The sequence below is a fragment of the Ovis canadensis genome, chromosome 24, assembly GCF_042477335.2.
Source record: "Ovis canadensis isolate MfBH-ARS-UI-01 breed Bighorn chromosome 24, ARS-UI_OviCan_v2, whole genome shotgun sequence".
NCBI classification, from domain to species: Eukaryota; Metazoa; Chordata; class Mammalia; order Artiodactyla; family Bovidae; genus Ovis; species Ovis canadensis.
The window spans coordinates 17,955,954-17,983,884 of record NC_091268.1 but is presented as its reverse complement, the minus strand read 5'-3'; the positions used below and the strand labels follow the sequence as shown (position 1 = coordinate 17,983,884).

At 46.7% G+C, this 27,931-nt stretch overlaps 1 protein-coding gene and 2 long non-coding RNA genes across 3 annotated transcripts; 1 reads left to right on the top strand and 2 right to left on the bottom strand.

Annotated features, from left to right (window-relative positions):
- Window positions 1-262: 262 nt before the first annotated feature.
- On the bottom strand, window positions 263-27,931 carry ZNF263 (zinc finger protein 263). Its single transcript, XM_069571467.1, is given in 17 exon segments — window positions 263-1,024; window positions 1,204-1,314; window positions 3,382-3,508; window positions 3,795-3,886; window positions 4,945-5,071; window positions 5,348-5,439; window positions 6,145-6,340; window positions 7,530-7,988; window positions 9,323-9,595; window positions 9,772-9,957; window positions 10,032-10,111; window positions 21,360-22,529; window positions 23,013-23,129; window positions 24,566-24,692; window positions 24,959-25,032; window positions 25,475-25,655; window positions 26,497-27,931. Coding segments are annotated over 17 exon segments (4,512 nt in total). The 5' UTR covers window positions 26,884-27,931; the 3' UTR covers window positions 263-311.
- On the top strand, window positions 9,696-15,391 carry LOC138429290 (uncharacterized). Its single transcript, XR_011252755.1, has 2 exons — window positions 9,696-10,174; window positions 12,183-15,391. It is a non-coding gene; the product is annotated as an uncharacterized lncRNA (long non-coding RNA).
- LOC138429288 (uncharacterized) lies at window positions 11,754-14,310 on the bottom strand. The gene is made up of 2 exons (XR_011252753.1): window positions 13,205-14,310; window positions 11,754-12,108 (listed from the first exon to the last, which is right to left on the bottom strand). It is a non-coding gene; the product is annotated as an uncharacterized lncRNA (long non-coding RNA).

Here is a 27,931-nt window from a genome sequence, read left to right as displayed (position 1 = left end):
CAAAGAAGATTATTTCATAGCTGTATCTGCTATGCAAAGCTGAATTTGCTGTTTTGCTATATACAAGCCCCAAACAGCTTTTTGCTTTACTCAGAATGTTCTTAGAACACCTCTCCTGCTAAGGAATTCCCTGGAAGCTTTTAGTAAAAACAGCAAGTAGTGCAACTACTAACAAATCTTTTGAAGAGTGAACCTTGATTCCTTCTATGAAACGTGTTTATATCTCAAAGTTTCCTGATGAAAAATTCTTCATGCTTCATAATTTTGTATTTTTCTTAACTTTAAAGTCAAGCTCCACTTGATAAATTTCTTTAGACTGAGGACACTGAACAAACTTCCCTTTACTGGTGGAGTTTCTGGTGTCTAAGAAGGCTTGAGCGTCTGCTGAAGTTTCTCCTGCACGTGCTACAAGTGTAAGGCTGCTCACCTGTGTGAGTTCTCCGATGTTTAATAAGGTGGCAATTTTGATTGAATTTTTTCCCACATTCATGACAAGTAAAGGGCTTCTCTCCAGTGTGAGTTCTTTGGTGTGTGTGGAGATTTGTCTTTTGACTGAAGCCTTTCCCACACCATGAGCATTTATATGGTTTTATTCCTTGGTGTGTTGTTAAGTGCTTATTAAGATCTGAGCTCCACCTAAACCTCTTATCACATTGTTGACATTTATATGGTTTCTCTTCTGTGTGAACTCTCTGGTGCTTAATGAGGTCAGAGCTAACTCTGAAGCTTTTCCCACATTCCTGGCATTTAAAAGGCCTCTCTGCTGCACGTTCTTTCTTCTGAAGATCCATAAGTTTCAGCAGCTCTTGTTTCCAGGTTGAAAGTTTCTTTTTTTTCTTCACCGGAAAATCTCGGTGCAATTTCCCCACCCTATGCACATCACCATGATTTTCTTTGCCAATTGTTTTCTGGGGAACTTTCAATCTGGCCTTTCTTGATGCTATAGCTACTGGTGCTTGTATTTCTAAGTCAGAAAGACATAGAGACTGAATATTTTCACTGTCATTTTTAAGCTTCAGCCCTGCTGGAATAAATGTGAGAAATAGCTTACTATATGTCAGAGCAAGTAAGCCACCGTAAATGAAGAGAAAAACTGGACAAACACTAGTTTTTAAAAAAATAGATAAGCAGAACTGTAAAATTTGAAATCCTTACAAAGATTCCTATCATGGCACATTTCCCTTCTTCCCATGGTCTACTTACCTGTAGGCAGCTCTTGAGAACTGTCCTTGAACTCCAGGGGTCTTTGAACCCATGGCTCTTCTCCTTGCTCTAGACAGGAGATGACTTTAGGTTTGGGGAGCACAAATAATGCTGTGAAACAGAAAAACTGAGGTCAAAGACTGGTAACTTAACAACAGTTCACTAATTTCAAACTATTTCAGGAACAGCAAAGGATGCTTGAATAGTTCACAACACCAAATCTCATATCAGGTTTATAACATACTTCATTGGTGGATGGATATGCAAAGCGGAGACTGAGAAATAAACCTGAGCTGGACCAGTGAAAAAGATATAAGGCATGTGAATACAGTGCATGATCCCCATCTTCTGCTACCAAGAATATCCCACATTCTACTAAGGTAGAATCAAACTGCAAAGGCTGCAAGAAATACACACACTAGTCCTATTAACTATTCAGTTCAGTTCAGTTCAGTTACTGTCGTGTCCAACTCTTTGCGACCCCATGAATCGCAGCACACGCAGGCCTCCCTGTCCATCACCAACTCCTGGAGTTCACCCAAACTCATGTCCATCGAGTTGGTGATGCCATCCAGCCATCTCATCCTCTGTCGTCCCCTTCTCCTCCTGCCCCCAATCCCTCCCAGCATCAGAGTCTTTTCCAATGAGTCAACTCTTTGCATGAGGTGGCCAAAGTATTGGAGTTTCAGCCTCAGCATCAGTCCTTCCAATGAATACCAGGACTGATCTCCTTTAGGATGGACTGGTTGGATCTCCTTGCAGTCCAAGGGACTCTCAAGTCTTCTCCAACACCACAGTTCAAAAACAGGAAGACTTATAAACTGGATAAGTCCAGGTTCAGGGGAGTCAATGCAAAGGTCCATGGGTGGGCTTATCAGGCATAAATGATACATGCCATCATTACTTTTATTTAGTAAAAGTGAAACAAAATAACTAAATAAAACTAACTTTTTATTTAGTTCTCAAGCACCAAACACTGGACTAGAAAAGATTTCTACCACTCCCATAGCTCACTGGTTCACATCCAGGTGGAGGAAACAGACAAGAATTACTTAGTGGACTTTCTCAAAATCTTACTGCCAAGTGTGGAAGGTATTCATCACTCAGTCATCTCATAAATACGTAGTGAGTGGCTATGGTGCACCAGGCACCCTCTATGTGCCAGGGACATACTGCTAAATAAACCAAGTCCCCTGATCTCATGAAGCTTATATTCTCGTGCAGAGAGAAACAATCTAACATCAACAGACAAGCGAATAAAATGTCAGGAAGTGATACACATTTTGAAGAAAACTAAGAGAGGGTAAGAGAACATTTTAAGATTCTGCTTCTGTGAAGCTACTTGAGATATAAAGTTGTATAAAAAATCTCCTTAAGAAAGTAACATCTGAGCAGAACCCTAAAATGAGGATTTTGTCATGAGGCAGAAAGGTGGGCCAGGCAGAGGGAAGGAGGAAGAAATGAGCACATTAAGTCCATGAAACAAGATGAGCTAATGTGACTAGAGTCCAGAGCAAGGGCACAAGCAGCAGGAGACGACAGCAGATTGATGAGGAAGGGCCAGAACTTGGAGGGTCCTGGGTCTTGGTAAGGAACCTGGATTTACTCTGAACGTTATGAGAAGTTTTTGTAAGGTTTGAAGCAGAAAATGTCATGATTTGGGCAGGTTTTTAAAAGACTCTGGCTGCCATGTAGGAAACAGACTGTGAGAGGGCAGGCAGTGGGTGCCAGGAAGAAAGTACTGAGGAGAACCTCGATAGAGATGCTGCTACCAGAGACCAGGATGCTACGAGCACAAGAAGCTGAGATGTGACACTCAGGCTACACTGTGAGGCAGAAGCAAGAGTGCTAGACGTAGTGGGGCCTTATGGCAAGATCAAGGTAAAGGATGACCGGACATTGCTTGCTCTGAGCAAGTCGATGAATGGGGATGCCTTTTACAGAGATGAGAAAGATGTAAGGGCAAGTTTAGATGGAAAAAGAGATCAAGAATTCCAACAGTGTAAGGAATGTGTACTGGGGAAAAGCTCCCTGTTGATCTGGTGATCCCTGCCCACACCATCTTATTGAGAACCAGTCAGCTACTAGACAGAGACTCTCACAAGGGTGCATTCACAGTACGCCAACAACAGGACAGTTTAGTCCACTCCTATGCAAAGTGAAGGGGAGAAACTTTACCTAGAGAGATGACAGTCTCATAGTTTTCTTGCATTACGTCATTGTAGAGGGCCTTCTGAGTGGGATCCAGTAACTCCCATTCTTCCTGAGAAAAATACATGGCCACTTCTTCAAATGTCAACAAGCTCTAAAGAAGAGAACGGGCTTCAGCTCAGTACTTGCCACTACAGAAGCAGCCCAATCTTCTAAGCCATGAACTACAAGGTAAGCCAGTCACTAAAGGAACTAATAGCACATGAATTATTTTAAAGTGAGATGGTAGAGAGTAGGCAAGGGATCAGCAAACAGCCCAGAAAATACTCAGTTCCCCAGGGGGAACATCTGGGTTAACACACCTCTGAGCACCTGCTGGGCAGGGCAGGTCATGGGCAGCAGGGAGACGCAGCCCCAAGAAGCTGGAAAGCACAGCTCACCTGGGACTCAGGCAGAATGAGCTCAGGTGCCATTGTCCACTCACTGGTATCTGTCTGCTCAGGAAAGGCTAGGAGCTGGTGAGCAGGCACAGCTGTGGAAGAACAAGAAAATTTCTCTCCCTCCCATCTTTGAACATCCTAGGCTTAATTCAAAAGTATAGAAGATCCTGATTCTTTCAGTTGAGATAGAACTTTACAAGTGTTACATGGTACTGAGAAATAGCTATCTCATTTTAAACAAGCATCTGCTAGCCCCTAAGACAGGTTTCCCAGCTGACTCTTCAATTTTCACGAGTGAAGTTAAGAAAAGGAAATCTTGTTTTTTTCTTTACATGACATGAATTCTTCAGAGGTGGACAAAAATTAGAGGTGTTGTACAATGCAGTACTGAGTCCAGTGTGCCAGGTACAGAAAATCCAAAGGTCAGAATGAGTTTGGTGAGTTCAAGAAACACCAAGAAGACCAGTGTGGCTAAAAAGGACTGAGCAGGGCAGGAGTGGCAGATGGGAGGAAAGTGAAGAGGGGCCAGAACTTGGGGGTTCTTGGGTGCCTCTATAAGAAGTTTGGATTTATTTTGAATGTGTGAAAAATCATGGTAAGGCTTTGATGTCGAGCCATGTTCTGATATGAACTGGTTTTTTAAAGGATTCTGGCTGCTGTGTGGAGAACAGACTGCAGGCAGGGAGGAATGCTGGCAGGGGGTGCCAAGTATGGAGGTGGACCTTATTAGAGATTGCCACTGCTTACACCACAATGCTAAAGCACAGGAAGCTGAGACTTGGTTGGACTCAGGCCACATGGTAAAGTGGAGCCAAGAGAACTAGTGATGCATTAGTACTATGAAGGTTAAAATAGATTGGTGCAAAGGATGACCACAAGTTTCTAGCCTAAAATAATGGGTAAAGGAAAGATAAGAGAAGAGCGATTTTGAGGGAAAAAGAGAAGAATCAAGATTTAGGATAAGGAATGAGAATGTACACGTGTTAAAAGCTTGCTGGTGATCTGGTGTAACTTTTCCCTGCCCACACTATCTAGTTGAGAACCAGTCAGCTACTAGAACAGTCTCTCACAAGGGTGCATTCTCAGTACCCCCAAAACAGGACAGATTAGTCCACTGCTGTGCAGAGGGAAGGGGAAAAAGAAACTTTACCTAGAGAGATGACAGTCTCATAGTTTTCTTGCATTACGTCATTGTAGAGGGCCTTCTGAGTGGGATCCAGTAACTCCCATTCTTCCTGGGAAAAATACATGGCCACTTCTTCAAATGTCAATAAGCTCTAAAGAAGAGAATGGACTTTAGCCAGGTACTCGCCACTTCAAAAGCGGCCCAACCTTCTGAGCCATGAACTGCATGGTAAGCCAGTCACTAAAGGAACTAACAGCACATGAATTAATTTTAAGTGAGATGGTAGAAAGGAAGTAGGTAAGGATTCAGCAAACAGGTACCCAAAGTCCTGAGAAAATCTGGGTTAAGTCCTCTGAGCATCTGCTGGGCAGGGTGGGTCATGGGCAGCAGGGAGAGGTCGCCCAAGAATCTGGAAAGCACAGCTCACCTGGGACTCAGGCAAGACAAGCTCAGGTGCCACTGTCCAGTCTTTGGTGTCTGTCTGCTCAGGAAAGGCTAGGATCCGGTGAGCAGGCACCACTGTGGGTGAAATGGAGCCATAGTAAATATTTCTTGCTTATGTTTCTAATACACTATATTCAGTTCTAAAAGACAGAAGACCCCGATTTTTTCAGGACTGATGAGACGCCTTATAAGCATGTGGTGCCCAGAAATGGCTTTCTCCTTGTTAATGAGAACCAAGTATCTACCAGCCTCTACAAGGCTGTGCCGCAGTTTCCACAAGCAAAATTAACAAAAGAAAACTTTTTATTATTTTCCTCTGATGACATAAATTGTTCACCTTGGGAGAGTTTAAACATATTTGCAAATGAAGTATTCAAGGACTCCAGTGTACAGTAGGAGATCGTTTTTAAATCATTTATTACTTTTTCCTTGGTACACAGTAGTATACACATTCTGTTATTAACATTCTGTCACTAACCACCCATTCTGATTCAGATTTCTTCTGTATTTTCAGGATGAGGTGGGCCAGACCATCTTTACTTTTCTAAAAACAATTGCTGGTGTTACTACCAGGGTTCTGCAGTTGGGAGATTTCTGTATCTTAGGCCAACCTCCATCCTCAACCCCACCTGACCTATTCTCCCGCCACCTGGGGGCATCCTAATTGCTAATGTAGCTGCATTAGTAGATCCACAGGGCTGGGTAACCAGAAAGCACTCACACATTCTGGCTTAAATTATATCCCACCTCCCAGGAGAAAAGTAACATGAAGATCCTTACCCCTCTCACATACGGGCTCAGGTTCTTTGTGGGTATTCCTGCTCAGTGGCTCTTGTAGACCCTGCTGTATATTCCAAACTTCTTCCTCCAGGGACATGCCCACTGGCTGGGCCTCTGCTGGCTTCAGCTGAAAGCCTGGGGCCTCTGCTGCTTCTCCCAAGAGCACTGCCTCCTTTCCCAGCTCCTGGACTGCAACCTAGAAATAACCCCCATACTTGTTACCACAGAACTGACTTTTGGTTTGGGCTTGATGGGAGAGGGAGGAAAAAGCAGAGTGCAGACTGTGGGGAAAGAGGGAGACGCTGAAGGAAATGACACAAAGACCTAGAGATACCAGCCACCAATTTTCCACAAGAACGATCCATAAACTCGGGAAAATTGGGAGAAACCAGTAAAGGGTGTGGTTACTGCCAGCTCTCCAAGACAGCAGTCCCACCCTCTGAACTCAGCCCAGTTCGGCCCACTAACAGGGTTGCACAGGCCACCTGTTCTCATGCTGCCTTGACAGGCTTTCTCTCCCAACTTAGATCCTTGCCTTAGTGGTCTCCTGTCTTCTAATTCTCTCAAAAGATTAAGGAATTGAATTTAAAAGTTGTCCTGTCAACCAGATTTTCCACATAGTCTGGGAAGATTCTCACAGACAATGCGGATGAAATGGAGAAAAAAGCGGCTAAGAGTAATGGCTCTGTCCTATCCCCAAATGATTTTGATTAAAAAATGTGCCCTCCAGGTATTCACAATGGGCCTGAGGCCAGCTGGTGAGCTGTCACCTGCCCAAGGGCATGTCCTGGATCCCCACTCAGAGCAGAGCCAGGGCAACCACTGAGAGAGGGCAGTGGAGGCTCTCGCCTATGGTACAGAGGACACTATCCCTCAGAGTCTTTCTTCTCTCAGCTTCTCTGCTGGGATTTCAAATCTTTCTTTCCCTATGTTCTTTCTACTTTTTCCCCTTCCTGGGCAGTCGTCCCCTAGTTGTTTGTGATTTTTTTCCTTCTCTGTCATATCTTCGCTCTCTTTTGGTCTCTCAGAGTCCTTTCTTTTCTGATCTGCCCTGAACTCTCCAGCTCCTTAGTGCTTTTTGTATGTTTCTAAGAATTTGAGGTCCATCTCCTTGGCCAAGCCAGACGAGGCTCATTACCCTCAACACACCCTGGCTCCAAAAAGAGCAAAACTCAACTCTGTCCCTAAGGCCAGGGAAGTCTCTGCCAGGATCTCTGAATCCTATGGGCTGACTAAGGCTGTAGGTCTGTGCTTTCAGGTCCTGCTTCACAAGTGCTAGAGGAGCAATACAATAGTGACCTAATCCATTTTTTCTCCCAATTAACTGCCCCAATATATCCACCTTCACTCTTATCTCACTGCACATCAAGAATCTTTCTCCTCACCCCATTCCTTGTTTGGCCAGTTTCCCTTTGCAAGTGTTCTACGAGGACCACAGCCTCCTCGATGCTCTGTGGATGGTGCTTCTTTATGAGAGTCTGGGTGTCCCCGGGCAGAATGGTCAGGAACTGCTCTAGCACCACAAGTTCCAAGATCTGCTCTTTTGAATGAATATCTGGCCTCAGCCACCGACGACATAATTCTTGAAGCTGGTCAACTACCTCCCGGGGTCCAGCTGCTTCATGATAGAGGAAGTTCCGGAAGTGCTGGTGAGACCTCTCAGGACTGAGACTGTCCGTCTGTGGGGCATGTTTCTTATGCTGACTGGCGTTCTCTGCCACAGGTCCCTTGGTCTCCCAAAGAGCTCTGATCTGAGGGTTCAAGAAGTCAGCCACCTTCAGATCTACTGTCATCATTCTTCTCCAGGAACAATTCTGCTCCTGTATTAGACACCCCACCAGTGGCTACCTCTGACAACTGAGGCCCGATCTGGTTTTGAATAAAATCAATAAAAGGATCTTCTTCCTAAGGCACTGAGAGCAGAAACAAGCTCATGTCAGTAAGATATTGTCACATGAACTTTATTACTTGCTACTTATTATAAGAAAAATGAACTTTAAAAATCAACTGCCAGGACTGTGTTTTGCTCCTTTTCTATTAACCAACTGAACACAGACAGCTTATTAAAGACAAATTCCAATAAGTCACTTCTCCTTCTCAAAAAAAAAAAAAATCAGGAAAGGTTAGCAGGTGAAAAACCCAGTACCCACTGGCTCCCACGAGTTTTGGGATTATCCAAATACTTAACTCATGCACTTCTTATGCCATCCTCTCCAAGTCAAGGAAAGATTAGGAGAATATTCTTGAGTTTCTCTTAAAATGTCAACATATCATCCTAGTCTTCTGTCTTTGGTAAGTGGGTACACTTGTATTACCCTTCATCCTTTTGAGATTGAAACCTTCACTTCCTGGACCATTTGAGGTGCTACTTTCCATTGTGATTACTGCCAGGAGAGCTGAAACTATGAGACCAGAGTACAAGGAAAGTAATTAGGAAAACTGGAGCCTTATTTTCTTGAAAAAAGCATCTCCCAAGGGAGTCTCTTGCGGGTCCAGTGATTAAGAAACCGCACTTCCAGTGCAGGGGCCAAGGGTTTGATCCCTGTTCAGAGAATTCAGATCTCATATTCCCCAAAGTAAAGCAAAAAAAAAAAAAAAAAAAAAAGGCTCCCCACAAGAAATCAACTAACTGAAAACATTCATCTTGGCATTTCTTTCCAAGATGTGTAAAGAAAACTATACGGAAGATTTATACGTGTATTTTGATCTAGGAAAAATTACAGGTGACCCTTGTTCACAAAATGTTTATCCAAATGTCAAGCAGATAAAAAAGGAGAGCATGTGAGTTGGTGATGATTACTTTCAGCTTTTCCAAGGGTCATTTAGACCTCTGAGCGAGGCCTCGTGAATCTCAATTTCCCTGAGGTGACCCAGCAGAAATGGCACAGAAATTCTGCCCATGAAGCCGGAAGCCTACAAAAGGCCGGCTCTCAATGCCCACTCGGCTCAGGGGGTACGAGGGACACTTAACGAACTTTTGCATCACAGAGGCTGATCTCTGAGGCGAGGACTCTCGTTTCTCCCGCGGTCGCATCAACCAGTAAAAGAAACGCCGGCGGAGGCGGGCAAGTGGACACGACTCGGGGCGCGTCCGCGAGCACTGGGCCTGCAGGCAGTGTCCGAGCGGGTTTCAGCCGCGCGGGCCCGGGCGCCACCCGCGCAAAGGGTGCAGAGCGGCCTCAGGAGCCTGACGTCGGGCCTCGCCCGGGGTGGTCTGGCCGACCGGCTCCGAAACGGCCCCAGCTGCCTTGCAGCGGCCGCGAGCAGTGACAGGCGTCTCTCGGCGGCTCCGGAGCCGGCGCCGAAGGGGAAGTCGCTTCCAGGTTACCTCAGACAGCTTGGCTTCGTGGAAGCCGTTCCCTCTTCCCGGGGTGCAACCGCAAGCCGCCAAGCGTCTAACCGCCGCTCTGTGGAGCACAACCCCCGGCTCCACGCCACTCAGAGGCGGGTCCTGGGGCGCAGGCCTGGAACCACTTAGGCCCACCCAGCCACTCTACCTCTTCTGCTGTCCGCCTGGCGCCAAGATCAGCACTCCAACCGGAAGTAGAAGTGACGCCCTTCCGGGGAGGGGCCCTCGTAGCCCCGCTTGGGGCGCTAACGCTGCGGTTCCAGGCGCTGCTGGGCTACCTCCTTCTGCTCAGACTTCAGCCTTGGCAGCAAGAAAGGGTTACTGACCGCCGAGTCTCCAAGTCCGTCCAGCCTAGAAGGCCCAGCGCGCGACTTGACGCTCGGGTGTCGCTGTCTCTCGTCCCAGCTCTGTGAGGCCCGTGCGTCCAGGTCGTCCCTGTGTCGCGTTCGGGCTGCCGGCGGAGCCTAGTGACCCGGGTCCGTCTTTGAGGGTCCCCTTCCGCGCGTGGGGCCCGCGACCTTCCCGCGGCTTAGCGCGCCGTGTCGGAGCTGCGGTCCCGGGGCTCGTGGCGTCTCCGCCAGTACAAGCCCGTTTTGTCCCGGTCAGGATCAACGGCCCCTGGGGGATGTGTACCCGTTTCAGGGCCTGCATGCTCACACAATTCTGTTTTTTTCTTGTGAGGTAGGTTTATCCTTGTGCAGTAGTGTTCCTTTCGTAGAGCTCCTTGACAGAGAATTGAGAGCTAAAGAGTGACTTGTTCAAGGTCAGGTAATTCACCAATGGGGGTGTTCCAATGGAATTTAGGGTCCTTTTTCCTGTCTTATGTTTTTTTTCCACCACAGCGCACTCCCCGGAGGATGGCAACCTTCTTTATTTATGTCTTATAGAGTTTCCTGGGTAATGTAGGCATTCCATAAATATTTACTGAGTCATATTTATAGGAATCTGAGTGTCTCAGGTTGTCCGCTTTCAACTGTCAGTGTTTTCATAGTATCAGCCTAGTCTAGTCAAGTTTACCCCGTGTAGCCAGTGTTACAGAGTCGGTAGGACGGTGCCTTTGATTCAAGAAATCTGGGAAAAGGACTGAGGCAATTTCACAAATATCGGTAACACAGGTTGGAAAGAGTAACACATAAGCTGAACGCTGTGGGAGTTCCAAGGAAGGTTGATTTGGGGGTAGGAAAAAGTTACAGAAGTCCTTGAGGGATTTGCCCTGCAGCAGAGAGTGGGGCCATATTCCAGGCAGGGGGAAAGGTAAGAGCAGTCTTGAAAGCTGCAGAGATGAGCATGTGAGAAAATCTTTAGTTGTTTCTTTTCTTTTTTTTACTCAATGTAATTGGGGTATATTTAGAGTAAAAGCCTGGAATGGAAGTGAAGAGATTGCATTTAATAAAATAAAGTAATAAAGAGTATCATTTGAGGGTTTTTGAGGGAGGTCCTTTCCAGGGCAGCTCATCTGGAGCTAAGTTTAAGGTAGGAACAAAAATAAGAGACCATTACCAGGTCATTATGCTACTTTTGCTTTTAGGTACACTGGTGTTACACTTCAAGGCATAGATCTTGATTCTTTTTGAGTGAGAGAAAAGGATTAAACAGAGGTGATAATAGTATCTGCTGGGAATTTCCTGGTGGTCCAGTGGTTAGGGCTCCTTGTGTCCACTGTTGAGGGTATGGGTTCAGTCCCTGGTTGGGGAACTAAGATCCCACAAACTATGCAACATGGCCAAAAAAAAAGTATCTGTCTAAGTCACTTGAATATGTTTCAAAGCTGGTTCATTTCCTTAGAACTTCAAGTTGTGACTTAGTCTCTTCAAAGTAGTTGCTGTTTCCAGTTTCTCAGAACCACTGGGCAATAAGTCTGCCACATGTAACTCAGAGCATTGAGATCCTCATCATCTGGACCAAGCAGAACATAAAATTGGAATTTGTTAAACTGAATAAATGGAATTCTGCCAGCTGTGCCCCTGAGTGTCACTGGCAGGCCTGAGTCATAACATGGGTAGGGAGCTGGTTACTGAATACAGGGAGAAGAAAGTGGAAAAAGAGACCCTCTGAAAAAAAGAAAAGGAAAGAAAGCACAAAATACTGAATTGTGAATGAGGGCCCCTGATGACTGTTGTTGTTTGAATGTTAAGGATAAGGGCCACAGTTCCTTATTCTTGCTGAGGAACCCACTAAAGTCCCCTGAAAATCTTCCCTTTTGATTTTACCTTTCTCTGCCTGGGCACAGTTTGAGAAACGATGAATGTACAGCTGGAAAGCAATGAAAGCATGCAGTTTATTCTGAGACATCATACAACTGCCATAGCAGGCTGAATGTTTTGGCTGAGTTTAATAGTGTTGTTGTTGGCTAACACTCTTTCCTTTTTTGGTTAATAGTAATCGCCTTAGTTAGAGCTGCCTTTTTTTAGAAGGTTGCTTGAGCTTAGCCTGTCATTGGCTTCACACCCTATTCATTTTTTATTCTTTCTTGAGCCTCTTAGTACTCTGTAAAGCAGTTGACATTTCTTGCAACAAATGTTAGAGGAAAACTAGTGGTCTGGGTTCTTCTAGGTGAGAGGCTTTTGAGAATCCTGTGTAGTCAAGAAATGAATGAAGGTCAGTCAGGCTTTGCCCTAAAAGAGAAGAAAAATAACTGAAATACCAATCATTTTTCTCATTTCTCTGACATACTTTTCTTTCTTCATAGCACCTGGAATGGATAAAAGTGGCAGTTTTGTTACTTCCCATGAGGTTGTGTATCTGGAAGGAGAACCATGAAATTAACCTAGAGTAGGACATTTCTAAAGACATGGAGTGAATGGCTTTGGGCAACACCAGGAGGACTTGAATATTTGAGGGTGCAGAGCTATAGAAGAGTTTGCCAACAGAAAGGATTTATGGGAAACAGAGATACGAATCATCAGTAGAGAAACCGTTTAAATTTCTTCAAGCTGTGGAAAAACTGAGTCTTGGGTCAAATTAAGTAAAATCTATGCTGAAGAGAAATCAAATAAAATCTCAAATGGAGAAAATTTGTTACTGAACACTCAATGTAAATTTAGGAAAACAATCTCAAGGACAAATCTTTTAAATTTTTTACTATTGTAAAATTTTTATAAAACTTTTGGGCTCATCTCTAAGAACTGCCATGATGCTGAAACTTGACAATATCCCAAATATGGAAGAATTTTAGTTATAAATAACACTTGAAAATACACAAAATGTATACAAGGAAGAATATCTGAGAGTGGAAAAGTGCCAATAACACACATTATTTATAAACTTAACAGATTACTTTGGTAAACATAAGAAACACTCAAGTTAAAGCTTAGTCTTTGGGAATGCTGTATTGAATGCAGTAAATGTTGGATTTCATTCATATGGACAACAGAACCTATTAACTTTCTTCTTCGCCTAAAGATTCTATACTACCATTCCTGAATTCCAACTCTCCAGACATCTCAGTGTCAGGGTGGCTTAGTCTTTATCCAGGTGGACGTGGACGGACTGCTGCCCAGTGAACACTACAGGTAGAGCAATATGATTACTGCTTTCCTTTCTGGCAGTGAGGAAAATCAGCTTGTTTCAGGAGAGAAGCCACACTGCATCTGTTACACAATATTATTCTGTCCTTGCCTTTCAGGCTTTCATACTCCCTTCTGAAGCACTACTTTTTATTGAGATTTATCTTACTTATTTATCAAGTCTGTTCTTGTGAGCACACCTCACCTTTTTTCTTCCTTTTGTGTCTTTCCTATATTCAGTTAGGAAGAGTATGCAGGTATTCCTGTTATTCGTGACGGGTGCTACTGTAAAGAGAGAGGAAGAGAAGCAGCAGCATTCAGAAGCAGGGTTCTGAAGATTGATCATCCATGTCTTGCAGTAGCAACAGCTAGACAGGACGTTAGCAGTGATAACTCTGAGTTCAGACCTTTACCTCTAGACCAGCACTACATGAGCCTTTATCCCTTTTAGGGATATGTGTACCCTTCAGCATAAATGCCTGTGCCTTCTGGGAGTTTGTGCTAGTTTTTGGAAGGGATGGGGTTTTTTTTTTTTTCATTTTTTTTCTAATTAAGTAAGGTGTCTTTCTTTTTACCCCTATTGATTGTTTGAAACCAAATTCAGTATGAATAAGAGAGGGAAATATACAACACTGAATTTGGAGGAGAAAATGAAGGTTCTAAGTAGGATTGAAGCTGGAAGATCTCTTAAAACTGTAACGGATGAATTTGGAATCAGTAAGTCAACATTTTATGACATTAAAAAGAATAAGAAATTGATTTTGGACTTTGTACTGAAGCAGGATGTGCCATTAGTAGGGGCTGAGAAGAGAAAGAGAACAACTGGAGCCAAATATGGCAACGTGGACAACGCTGTCTACATGTGGTACCAACAGAAATGCTCTGCTGGTGTCCCTGTGAGAGGTGTGGAGCTTCAGGCTGCTGCCGAGAGATTCGCACAGTGTTTTGGGCGAACAGACTTCAAAGCTAGCACTGGTTGGCTTTTTAGGTTTCGAAATAGGCATGCAATTGGGAACCGAAAAGTATGTGTGGAACAAGTCCTAAGTTCAGCTTCGGAAAATGTTGAGTCATTTCGACAAAAACTGTCCATGCTTATCAAAGAAGAGAAGTTGTGTCTTGCTCAGCTGTACAGTGGGGATGAGACTGACCTCTTTTGGAAGTCAATGCCAGAAAATACTCAGGCAAGCAGAAAAGATATTTGCCTGCCAGGGAGGAAAATAAACAAAGAACAATTGTCTGCTCTTTTATGTGCAAACGCAGATGGTACTCATAAGTTGAAGTCGATCATTATTGGAAAATCAAAGCTGCCCAAAAGTGTAAAAGAGGACACATATACATTACCTGTGATATACAAACCTAGTAAAGATGTTTGGTTCACCAGAGAATTGTTTTCAGAATGGTTTTTTCAAAACTTTGTTCCTGAGGTCAGGCACTTCCAACTTAATGTTCTAAGATTCCAAGAGGAGGATGTCAGGGCCTTGTTACTTCTGGATAGTTCTCCAGTTCACCCTTCTACTGAATTACTAACCAGTGAGGATGGTCGAATAAAATGCATGTTCTTTCCCCATAACACTTCAACCTTAATTCAACCAATGAATCAAGGCGTGATCTTGAGCTGCAAACGACTTTACAGGTGGAAGCAACTTGAGGAAAGTCTTGTAATTTTTGAAGAAAGTGATGATGAACAAGAAAAAAGAGAAAAAGTAGTTTCCAAGATTAAAGTCTACAGCCTAAAAAGAGCAGTTTTTAACTGGGCAAAGAGTTGGGATGAAGTAAAGCAAATAACGATAGCAAATGCATGGGAAAATCTTCTTTACAAAAAGGAACATGAATATGATCTTCAAGGCTTAGAAGATGGGGATTATAGAGAAATTCTTGAGAAATGTAGGGAGTTGGAAACCAAGCTGGATGACAATAGGGTATGGTTCAATGTGGGTGAAGAAGAAAAGGGTAGCCCCCCAGAAGCAAAAGGTGGAATTACAAAGAAAGTTGTTCAAAAAGGAGCTGAAGAGGAGGCTGATGAATTTAAGTTATCTGCTGTAGGAAAGAGTTTGGACTACCTACTTGACTTTGTCGATGTCACACCTGAGTTTCAAAGGTTCCATTTTACACTGAAAGAGATGCAACAAGAAATAATCAAGAAACAGTTCCAGAATAGAATCCATTCTAGAACTGGTAGCTTTTTGAAACCGAGGCCTCATAATATTAAGTATTCCTTCAGTATTCCTTCAACTTCTGGTTGTAATAATTAGATGTTGTGTTTCAAGATTTCTGCAGTTTTGTGATGATACATGAACTAGACCTGTTGTGGATTGTCATTGTTTTTATCAACTGACCTCATAGCAATGCCCATTTATATTGTTTATAAAATAAACAATTTGAAAGGAATAAATTTGGGTTTTTTTATGTATAAATACATTATTTAATCCATTTCTACTTGGGGCAAACGCTTTAATAAGGAATTACTGTCCCAGATTATGGGTGGAATGGATGTGGGGAAAGCATTAAAATCTAAATCTATTCATAGCATATAACAAAGCAGCTATATTTATGCTGCCTAGTTATTTAAGAAGGTGAGGACAGACTCTTCAATTTGATGGTATGACACACTGCTCCTGTAAATGGGTTACCACCTACTTAGTGTTTGTTTTTCTCTTATTGTGGAAGTAACATGCCAATTCTAAAAGATAACATAAAAAAGATAAAAGCACTCAAATATTATTGACTAATGATGGACTCTCATTGGTATATTACACTTTGGTATATTACATGTATCTTTAAAATAGGTAAGTTACATTGTAAATACAGTTTTATATTTTATTAACATTTTTGTTATTTACAAATTAGCATTTGTTGAGATATCTTTCAATCCCTAGGGTAGAATGGATGGTGGAAGAAGTTGAGGGGGAATGTCAGATGAGCATACTGGATAGCTCTCAAGTTCATTGCATTAACATCCATTTTCACCCCAGTGTTCATAAAGTCTCAGAATATATGACCTGCAGTCATACCCTTTTCAAAAGTATTCATTGAGGGAGTTCCGTGGTGGCCTAGTGGTTAGCATTCCAGACTTTCACTGCTACAACGAAGGTTCAGTCCCTGGTCGGCATTTGAGACCCCACAAATCCTGCGAATAGCAACCCCCACTCCCCCTGCGAAAAAACAATATTCATTGATTGTGCAAATTTCACGTTGTTGTGCTGGGTATTTAGGAATAGGAACAAGCCACAGTTGGGTATGTGAGAGCCAAAATGAGTTCACAGAGGGCTTTATGACTGCTTGGACAATAGGGAACGGGCAAGTGTGACTTCTGAGCTGGCCTTTAAAGTGTGGGGGAAGCAGGGGGAAAGGCAGTCTAGGCAAAGGGGAAGTGAGCACAGGCTCTGTGGTGTCAGAATGTATGTCCCTGGGAAGCATCGAGATCCCTGGATGGTTGCGGTAGGGGCGACTAGTGGAGACAGGAGCAAAGACAAACCAGGGACAGATTTTCAATGCCCTGGAGGTCATCCGAAGAGTTTAAGAGTTCGGCCGGGACCCACGTGAAGTCCTGTAGGCTCTGCATCCTGAAGGTCTGACCTCGTCTCCACTTCTCCCTCCTTACTGCCCCTTTCCTAGTCCAGGTTGCATCACACTCTGCAGCTGTCTTCTTGGTCTCCTCTCCTATCAGTTCCCCATCCTGTGGCCAGAGACAGCGAACTAAAACAAAATTGAAGAGGTGCTCCCAGTGAGCCGTGGGCCCCTAGGCCCACCCTTCCCCGCCCGAGACCTGCCCACCGGTACCAGCTCGCCTCCTGCTGGCCCACGAGAGAAGGTCGGACTGCGGGTTAGCGCGCGCACCTGCGGACGAGGAAGCTTCGGAGAGTGTAGTCGCTCCGCCAGTAACTGCTCGCGGTGGAAGGAGAGGAAAACTGTGCTGCTCGGCCTTCCCGGCCTTGGGCCAGGAGTCAAAGCCGAAGACTGGGCGAGGTCCGCGGCGGCCGGGACCGGGCCTGCGCGGAGGGCGGGCCTGAGAAGGGGCGCGGCCCGGCAAGGACCTGGGGGGCCCGCGCGCGGAGTGTGGCAGGTGCGGGCTGGCTGCGCAAGGCGGCCCCAGGCCCTCGAGGAAGGGGAAAGGTTTGCTGGGACGCGGCCGTCTAGCACCTCCCCCCAACACACACCCCGCTGTTCTTGCTCCTCTGCGGCCGGCTTGGGAGCCATCCTCGAAGGGACCATGCTGGTGAGGCTCAGGTGGTCCGAGGCGCGCCGCGCCCGCTGCCAGATGCCGCCAGAAGCTAAGCTGTGGGACCTGCAGCCTCGTTTTTTTGCCTAAACCTGAGAAAGGACTGACGTTTTGGCTTCTAGAAATCTTGAAGATGAGAGGTCCTCAGAGAAACCCAGGCTCCTCGCTCTTGTTCCAGTGGCTGTGGCACGGTTCCCAGACTTAACCTGGACCCCCTCCCAAGAGACTGGGAAACAGCCTCAAGAGAAGCTTCACCCTCTGATGGGGAACCACACCCAGGATTTAGAACGTTTTCCTACCTAGAGGGGAAGTTGGGATGGAGAGGCAAAGACAGTTTCCTCTTTAGGTCCTAAACACACCCTGGCGTGCGTTCGTGCGGTGTGTGCAGCGTGCACAGTCGCGTCGACTCTGTGAGACTCCATGGATGTGACCCGCCAGGCTCAACACCTTCTGTCCCTGGAACTTTCCAGGCATAAATACTGCAGTGGGTTACCATTGCCTACATTTCAGAAACTTAGAATTTTCTCTTCTCATCCTTTCCACCTGGGGAAATCTCACCATCTCCCTGAAGCAGGTTTGGATCCTGGTGAGCCACCAGTTTTGGTTTCTTAACACAGTTTCTGGGATGCTCAAAGTGTTTCAGTGATGAATTAAGGACATTCACTTTGTCAGAGATGTTGTGGACGGGTGGGGGTAGGCCTGAGTCATTTTTCATTAACCATTTTGTCGTTGAATTTCCCTGGACCATTCTGTCTCCTAACTGCACTGAAACGTGTTCTTTCACAAAGTGAAAGTGAAGTAGCTCAGTCGAGTGAGACTCTTTGCGACCCCATGGACTGTAGCCTACCAGGCTCTTCCATCCATGGGATTTTCCAGGCAAGAATACTGGAGTGGGTTGCCATTTACTTCTCCAGATCTTCCTGACCCAGGGATTGAACCTAGATCTCCTGCATTGTAGGCAGACGATTTACCGTCTGAGCCACCAGGGAAGATAGGTTCTTTCATAAATGGAGTAAAAACTCAGTGATTGCTGATGGCTCTTCCTGAAAATAAAAACTAAACAACTTAGTGCTGTTTTATCACTCTGTCGGGTCTCTGGTGTTATGGGGCTTTATCCCCATTGTCACACCTGATGCTTCTAGATGGCCTGTGCCAGGCTTTTTCACATTGCTTATGCATGGTACCAGGAGCCTTTCTGCTGACTTCAGGCACTACTTTTGCTACAAGGGTATGAGACTGTTGCTCAGGGTTAGTCCACATCTCCCAGGCCTCCTTTGTACCCATCTGGACTGTGAGGGCAGGGGTCTTTATTGCCCCCAGTGTTAGTTTCTTTTTGAGAAAAAAGCCAGCTGGGATCTCTTCTGGTTTCTTTCCCAAGAAGACTAGTGGGGTAAAAGTAGGAGTAACGTAAAAGTATATATACTTAACCTTCCCTTGCAACGCCTTCATGGAACCCTACTGTAAGGACCTCTGACCTGCTTTTTCAAATATGACTTCAAGAAAAAACAAAATATGACTACAAAGTCATCAATCCTGCCTGTAACAGTAGACTACCACCTGAATATTCCTGCCAGCGTGGTCTTTTTTTCCCACAAGCTGCACCTGAGTGGCTTGCAGGATCTTAGTTCCCCAATCAAGGTTTGAACCTGGGCCACTGCAGTGAAAGCACTGAGTCCTAACCACTGGACCGTCAGGGAATTCTCCAGCTTGGTCTTACATTGATCTCAGTTCCAGGTACTTAGAAGAAAAGCAATTTCCCAGTTTTACATGTCCACAAGTAGCACAAATAGATGAGTATTTTATATACCAGGCTCTGCGCTAAGTGTCTTACATGCAATCTTTTGTGATACCATCTCATGCTCTGCATGCTAAGTTTGTTAGAAGGGGAGCTGGACTGCGGACTCGGTGAAGTCTCCTCTTGGAAAGCCTTCTTGTGCCAGGAGTGAACACATGAGGGGCCTCTCGCTCTGACTGTAGTACTCCCAAGTAGGAGCAATGCCAGTTAGAGCACATCATGAGATCTGTATGGGTCATATTATGGGGCTTCAGGGGTAAGTGGGGTTTTAAAGGAGTGCTTTCCATTTTTATGAGGTTCACAACCCACATAAGTTACCGTCTTAACCAGAGTGCTTAGTAACATCAACTTTATACCAGCCACCCATTTCATGGCATTGACAGCCACAGCAGCCTGACCTGCTCCCACCACCTTCCATCCCATATGAATCTCTTTCAAATCCTCACCTCCCTCCCCCGGCGCCCAAGCCCCACACTACCACTGCTCTGAAGGGGAAAGAAATGAAAGACAGATATAAGAAAGGGTGAGGAGCATGCAGGGGTACCTCCCTCACTTAATAGTGCTATATTTAATAGTCTGTTGCCAATGGAATATTTCATCTTTTCCTCCTGAAGAACAGCTAATTTGGTATCTTCCTCCAGGGTCAAAACCTGCAATGTTTTCCTGGCATCAGCATTTCCCACTCTTAGAATTTTTCTGGTATCCTCTTTTCCACAGAAACACACTCCTGAATTCCTATTCCTGATTCCCCATTGTAAAATGTAATGCTTTTCCCTAATAATTTTGCCCTCTCCCTCAAGTCTCTCTCCTGCTGCTGCTGCAGCTGCTAAGTCACTTCAGTCGTGTCTGACTCTGTGCAACCCCACAGACGGCAGCCCACCAGGCTCTGCCGTTCCTGGGATTCTCCAGGCAAGAACACTGGAGTGGGTTGCCATTTCCTTCTCCAATGCATGAAAGTGAAGAGCGGAAGTGAAGTTGCTCAGTCGTGTCCAAATCTTAGTGACCACATGGACTGTGCCCATGGGATTTTCCAGGCAAGAGTACTGGAGTGGGTTGCCATTGCCTTCTCCAAAGTCTGTCTCCACTCATGGGCAATAACTCAGTCATACCGGGACCATTTTTTCCTGGCAACCATTTCCTAGACCAAAATAACTTGTTTTTGAAGAGCCAGATCTTTACTTTGCCAAGAAAGCAGACATTCTAAACAATCAAAAGGCATGTTCACTGCTGTACACTAGAGAAGGAAAAAACACACACAAATTTAAAGGACACCTTTATGACATCACCCGAAGCAGCCACTGGGCTTGACCCTTGTTTCCATATAGCCACCTCAGCCTGGAGCCAGCCAGGGCCACACCCACCCTCCCTCCCTCCGCCTGTCGTCACCTTTTTCAGAACCTTCCTTAGCAACAAGTTAAGACCACAAAGAGAAAGCAGGTCCTCCTCCCAAAGTGGACAAAGACAGATCAACATGGCAGACAAGACAAAGGCTCTCCATGATGAGTCACACGTTCATGTTTCCTGAAGATATTTATTAACATCCAACCACATTTTCAACAAGGGTGGGCATGATTCCTAATTCCCCAGGATCCATGTTTTCAAAGTCTCCCAGGGAACCCATCTTCCGTGAACCTTCTGAAGACTTGATCTCTGCAAAGGGTAAACTAATTCAGACTTATATAGTTTCCTCTGCCTATTTCCGGGCAGACCTGCAAATTCTGTCGTACTATTTCCCTTAGGTCTCTTGTTCCTTTTTGTTTGAGGTGAGGACCTGCCAATGACCAATATGGTCAGGCCATTGACCGTGGGTGCCCGGGACTGCCTATGAGCTTCCCAGCCAGGCTTTCAGAAGAGCTGCAACTCACCACCAGTATCTTGGTGTCTCCTGCTTTCCCAGGAGACCTGATCACTCTTCTTTGCTCTCAAGGGCCTCAGGAGCCCAAATATTCCTGATGAATGTTCCAAGTGAGGAAGCAGTAAGTCTGTGGATTCCCAAAGTTGTTGGGATGGACACAGCACAGAATAAGGCACCCATGTCACAAGCTGGCTAAATATGTCACAAGCTGGCTAAATATGCCGAGGGGGATAATGTCCTGGGACAGGAAGTACTTCACAGAGAATTCCACCCTGAGTGGGTAGCCTCAAAGACTTGCTAGTCTCACTAATTCCAACGGAATTCCTTTTCAGTTTTATGCTAATCCTTTGCTGCTTCTGTACTTCCCTCAGAAGGACCCTGCCCTGCGGGGGCAGGGTAATTACTCGATGGGTAAGGAATATGAACTCTGAATAACACGTCCCTCTGAACAGGCCACCTTATCTGGGCCCAAAAGAAATCCCATCGTTTCTATCCAGTGTGAGTTCTCTGATGACTCATAAGGCGTGAACTCCGGGAAAAGCTTTCTCCACATTCAGAACATTTATAAGGTTTCTCTCCCGTGTGGGTTCTCAGATGACGAATCCGATTGGAGCTGTGAGAGAAACTGTCCCCACATTCGTGACAGGTATAGGGTTTCTCTCCCGTGTGAATTCTCTGGTGCCTGATTAAGTTGGATCTATGAGAAAAGTTTTCCCCACAGAGGTTACATTTATATGGTTTCTCTCCTGTGTGTGTTCTCTGGTGTCTGGTGAGGTGCATGCCCTGCCGGAAGCTTTTCCCACAAGTCAAACACTGGAAGAGTTTCTTCTCTGCTTTGGGGTGGGTCCCAGGATTTGTAAGACAGAACGTGCTGTCCCTCACTGCTTCCCCACACTCAGAGAAGGGGTACAGCCTCTCTTTCTCATGAGTTCTTTCGTGAATAACAAGGTGTGAACTGCGAGAGAAACTTTTCCCACACTCGGCACACTTATAAGGTCTCTCTCCCGTGTGAATTCTCTGGTGCCTGAGGAGGTTGGAACTGTGAGCGAAGATCTCCCCGCACTCAGGGCACTTGTAGGGCTTTTCGCCTGTGTGCGTTCTCTGGTGCCTGTGGAGGTTGGAGTTGCAAGAGAAGCTCTTTCCACACACATTACACTGATAGGGCTTCTCACCTGTGTGGGTTCGCTGGTGGCGAGTCAGGTGGGTATTCTGACTGAAGCTTTTTCCACACTCGAGGCACTTATGGGCTTCCTCTCCCAGGTGTGCTCTGTGTAGTGATAAAAAGTGTGGATTCCCACCAAAGATTTCAGCACACTCCACACCCATGCACAGTCTTTCTGCTGCATGTATTCTCTGGTGCCTAATCAGGTTCGAGTTGTTAGAGAAATTTTTGCCACACAAAGGACATAAGTGGAGCTTCTTCGGCTGCAGTTCTGTCGGTCGTCCCAGTTTTTTGCAACTTGTGGCCCCCACTAAGGACTGCTCCATTCGATCCTCTGTGGGAGGCTCCCAAAGCTTTTCTGCCCTGTCCCGAGGCCTTCCCTGCTCAGGACTCCAGGGTACCTCCCCTCTGGCCTGGCCAGGCAGCAGCGCCTGACGGTGGATGCTCTCAAGGGAAACAGACTGAGCACACTCTTCCTGGTTCTCAAATTTCTCTTCCCCTGGAAGAGCAAGAGAAATCAAACCCCCATGTTATGTCTATGCAGGAGAAAAGGAAATCCCATGCATGATACTGCCTGTAGGTCAAAAGTCCAGAAGGCCTCGCCCTTCCTCAGTTTCCCATCTTCCCCATTTTGGTAACTCACTCTAGACAGGCAGCCATATGAGGCGTGGGGACATCACTCAGGAATGAAAGCTCAAACCTGCCTTGAACTCCCTTGTGGGGGCCCTGACCTGCCTCTCCAACTGAGCCCCTGGCTTCTGTCCTTTGGGAAAAGTGTGGGATGGAGCAAGACTGGGACAATAGTGGCCAAGTGAACCCAGGAATGAATGCCTTTTTACACTCTGCACCCTGGGAACCTCGCCTGCTATCACTGGGATGAAGTGGGCAGTGGGGACAGGCTAGCCTTACACCAAGACCCTCAAATACCTTATTCCCAACAGCTGGAGACTAGCTGGGCAGGCTGCTCAGCTGCTTTTCTTACCTGGAGCCGGGGTCCTGGAGCTCAGACCCTCCTTGCAAGTCTGGACACTGGGGTGCCAGGGCTTTCCTCCATGTTCCACCTGGGTGCTCAGGGCCTCCTGACTGGGAACCTGAGACTCTGACCACAATGAAAGAAAAGGATTTCTATGTCACCACTTTCCTCAACCAGACAAGAGAAACAAAGATAGTCTTGCTCCCTGCCTTCAGTGGATGGATACAGAAGGTGCAGTAAGTCTGACAGCAATTACTTGGAACATACACTAAACTATTCCCACTGTTACCTCCAGAGAAAGAAATTAGATGAGGGAGACTATGGCTTTTTTCTTTGTACACTTGTGTGGTAGTTGGGACTTTTTGCAATGACAATGTAAAACTTTTGTATTTAAAACAACACTCAAATGCACATGGTCAGAGTGGTCAGTTTCTTGAGGAATCAAAGTTTAATACTGTGAAAGAGCCTTGACCCTTATGAAACTAAGTTGGGACAATTCCAGAAGGAAAAAATGTAATATGATGGACAATCAGAAAAGGACTTGGGACTCTGAGATTAAAACCCCAAAGAGCCATCCTGTGTTATGCTCACTCCAACTCCATCAAACATGGACTTTTAAAAAGGTTAGTCCCAAGAACTCGTGATCTGAACTCTTCTTATTTAGCACTCACTGAAAGAACTGTGCTCAACTTAGGATGCCAAGCCACAGCACAATGACAGAGACCCTGGAGAAGGCCCCTGTGCAGGCAACCAAACTTCTTTTCTACCAGGTATGCATCAAGATAGCTACAATGGTAACATACACAGTCCTGGTTTTTGTTTTTGTTTTTTTTTTTTTCAAGATTTCTTCAAGTTTTTATCATGAGAATTTCTACACATGCAGAAAAGATGAAGGAATTATTCAGTGCCCACACACTCTCCACTTAATCCAACAATCAGTTTTTGGCCCTGTTTTACAGACCTCATTTTTTATCTCTGCATAATAGTTCAACATGAAGACGCACCTTAATTTATGTTTAAATTAGTTACACTCATTTTGAATATATATCATTTCCAAATTTCTACAAAGCTTTCTCCCTTCCTCAATGTTCAAGGACTGGGACAGTCACTAAGCTAGAATGTTGATGCCAGTGCCCCGAAACCTGTGTTTCTGGGGAAGAGCCCAGAAATACTAATGGAGCACAGAAAACATAAGTGAGGTTGGAAGAATAGGCATTTTAAAATTTCAAGGCATCAGGAACTTGGAGCCCCACAGTATTCTGTGGGTGATGCGTGGGAAGTGGGGATGGGGGTGGTGGTGAGCGTCAGTGGATTTGACTTGTTCTGCCCTGGTAAGTTCATCATAGCTCAGACTCCCTGCCCTCATCTCTGACAGCTGGGGCCCTTAAGTGTGCCAACTGTGGCACTTCACAAATATTTAACTGATCTTAGTCCAAGGGACTTTAGGCAAAAGCAGGTCTCCTGGCCAAACTCAGAACTTAACACACAGGAGACAAGTGGCTAAGGGACAGGACCCTGGTCAGAAATGGCTCAGTCTTCATCCTTGGAAAAGAAGTCCTTACCCAGTGAGTCCACATTCTCATAACTCTCCTGCACCGTGTCCCGGGAGAGGGCCCTCTTACTAGGATGCTGACGCCCCCACTCCTCCTGGGAGATGTACATAGCCACGTCCTCTAAGCTCTCAGGCAACTGAAATAGCACAAGATCACCTTTAGGCCCTAAGGCACCAAGAACAATTCAAGCAGAGTCACAGGTTAAAGGGCAAAACCCAGGGGTGCCAAGGAGTCATTTCATGGGGAAGAAGGGTGTTAGGCCTACAAGTGAAGTGTGGAGGAGACAAACAAAGAAGGAGGGGAGGTACATGTGGTGAGGTGGTAAGGATCCTCTCTAAGTGGCAAAAGGACCCCACTCCCACAAGAACAACTGAGGGGAGACAATGAGAACTTCCACATCACCTGGGGCCCAGTCAGCTCCTTGTCTTCCATGTTTCCTTCGGGAGGAAAGAGAGAAAGCCAGGGAGCAGATAATGCTGAAGGTGACAGAAATGATGATGAGAATGGCATTCTTAAATCTTGGCAACCCAAGGATTATCACAACACAGTGTCCACTGTGCCCTGACACCCAGACTCTGCTAGGAGAACCCAACACTGAACAGAAGGCAACGGAGGGATAATACAGCGGCATCCAAAACAACAGAGTACCAGCAGTCTTTCCTGCTGGCCCAAGCATTCAAGCCTCATTCACTGAGCTCTGAAAGTCTCTCTTCTGCATACAAAAAGACTTCCTAAGAGATCCCCCTCCCTTTACCCACCCCTAGTGGAATCCAAACCACTTCTAGCTCTGTTACTCTTATCTGGGGACCCTCAGGTTAGAAACACTCCCTCCTTGGCAGTGAGGCTGCATCCTGCCAGTGTCAGGGGCAACCCCAAAGCCCCTCCTCCCTCCCACTTGCCCAGATAACTGTTCCTCACCCCTCTCCTTTACAGTCTGAGGGTCCCTTTTGGGGCCAGGGCCTAGCAGCTCCTGCAGCCTGCGGCCAGGGCTTCGCTCAGTCTCCATGGGCTCCAGCTTGAAGCTCGGTGACTCTTGTGCTGTTTCCAGAGGCAAAGGCTCCTCCAAAAGCACTTCTGTTCCCCGCCCACGGTTTGTGACCTGGGAACCAACCCACATCACTCATCATCACAACAGGGCCCAAAAGGAAGGGACATTAATACAGAATTCTGAGGGCAAGCCTTCAACAGAGAACCACTGGCAAACCCTTTAGACCCAGCGAGAGAAGAATAAGTTACACTAAAACCAAACTTTTCTGATCCTGAGAAAATGTGTGTGAGGGGTGGGGTTCGGGGGCATTTCACTCCCAGGGCACACCTTCCCCACTCAGCTCCTGACCCACCTCACTCTCACTTTCACCCACCTCTTCTAGATGCATCCACTCCTCACTACTGGATAAGGTAAATCTGGGTGGCCCTGGGGCATATGGCCTCAGAGCTTCAGTTGCAAACTTTTAAAATTCCACTATTAACTGCCACTCAGCTTTGTAAAGATTAGACTGCAGACTGTAATGTAACAATAGCTAACAGCTATTAAGCACTAACTCTTAAGCCAAGAGCATGATCAAACTACATGCTGCTCTCTCTCTCACCCTCAAAACCTTAGAGAAGTATTTTAACATTCTCATTTTACCAGCGGCAAATCTGAGGCCAGAAGAAATTAAGTAACTTGCCCAAAGTCCCAAAGCTAGTGTGAAGCAGAGGGAGTATCTGAACCTGGCAAGCTAACTCCTGGTCTTACTCTAACTCAAAGACACTGCTCCAGGTGGAAACAGGGCACTCTTCACTGTCTGTCAACTTGGGGCAAATCTGGAGAATGAGAGTTCCTCACTAATCTACAAAAAGTCTTCTTGCCCATCTAAGATCTACTCAGGGCAACCAAGTAAACTCGTATGGGCAACTGGGGCCAAACAAACCGCATATAAAACAGGTCTTTATCTTACCTTCTGTCTCAGTCTTCCAAGTTCTTTCTGCATATCCTCAACGAGAGTCACCGCTTCCTCGCCGCTCTCCGGGTGCAGCTCCTGCACCCTGCTCTGGATCTCCTGGGGCAGGATGGTCAGGAACTGCTCCAGCACCAACAGCTCCAAGATCTGCTCCTTGGTGCGCATCTCCGGCTGGAGCCACCCGTGGCAAAGCTCCTGCAGCCGGCTGAGGGCTTCCCGGGGCCCAGCGGCCTCTTGAAAGCGGAACCGTCTGAAGCGCAGGTGAGAGGCCTCCGGGCTGGGACCTGGGTCTGGCTGGGGCAGCTCCTGGCTCCAGGCACTGTCCTCCTCCAGTTTCACTATCAGGAGCCCTTCCCGGTCCTGGAAACCCGGACCCGACGCCATCTTCAGGCCCCCAGACCGCCTTGGCCGCGAAACCAGCTGCGCACGCCAAAGAAGACGCCTCGGGCCCAGCGCAAGGATGGCTGGAGTCCGCAACAGCCAGGTGGCCCGGGGCGCCAAACCCTGGCCGAGAAAGCTGGCTCCAACCCGGGCGCAAACGGTTCCTGCGCCTGAGCCTCAGTTGCTCGCGGGCGCCGCCGCACCGCCCCTTGGCCCGCCCCCGCCAAGACCGCCCTAGAACAGGACCTGAGCTCCACGCCTTTCACCTCACTGGACTCCGCGCTCGGCACACACGCCGGAAGTCTCAACGCGCGTTAGGCGTCAACAACCAATCGGAACTGCTCAGGACCAACTGCCGGATTACGTTCTGAGAACTCTAGCGCCCATTGGGTCAGGTTTCGCCACACACTTACCGCTGACCAGTCAGAAGGAAATATTTGCCTGTGAGGGCGGGACGAAGGAGGGGCCAATTGGGGTAGGGAGACGGGACCGTCGCGCGAGCCCGAGATCCCAGAAACCTTAGGGGCGAGATCGTTAGGTCGGTTAGTGGAAATCAAGCTTTTATCGGGTGCGACGGGTAGACCGGCGGGCTACCGGGTCAAAATTCCTCGGGAAGTTTAAGTGCAGACCTCCGAGTCACGCGAGACCCCTTGCTGTTGAGTGTCGGGGTGGGCCCGAAAATCTAACTGGAGAAATTCTTCCTCCACAGACAAGTTTTGAGAATCACTGCCCTGGTCAAAACGGATTTCAAGGCGGCCCTCACCCGCTAACTTAAGGGAGCTGCAGGAGAGGGCTCACCTGCCCAGGCAGCCTCGGGGGCCAATTGAGCCACGGTTCACTCGACCGCCCGCTCGGCGCTTGGGAGAGCCGGGGAAGAGTGGCCCCGGCCAGGTCAGCGCCGCCGCAGAGCTCTCGGGGAGACGCCGTCGACGGGGCAGCGGGGCCCGCGCCTGCGCCCTGGAGGTGCTGGCGCTATGGAGCCCGTCGCGGGCGCAGTCGTGAGGAGTGTTCCTGTGTCCCGTGGCGCTCTCCTGTCAGCCCAGGGTCCCAC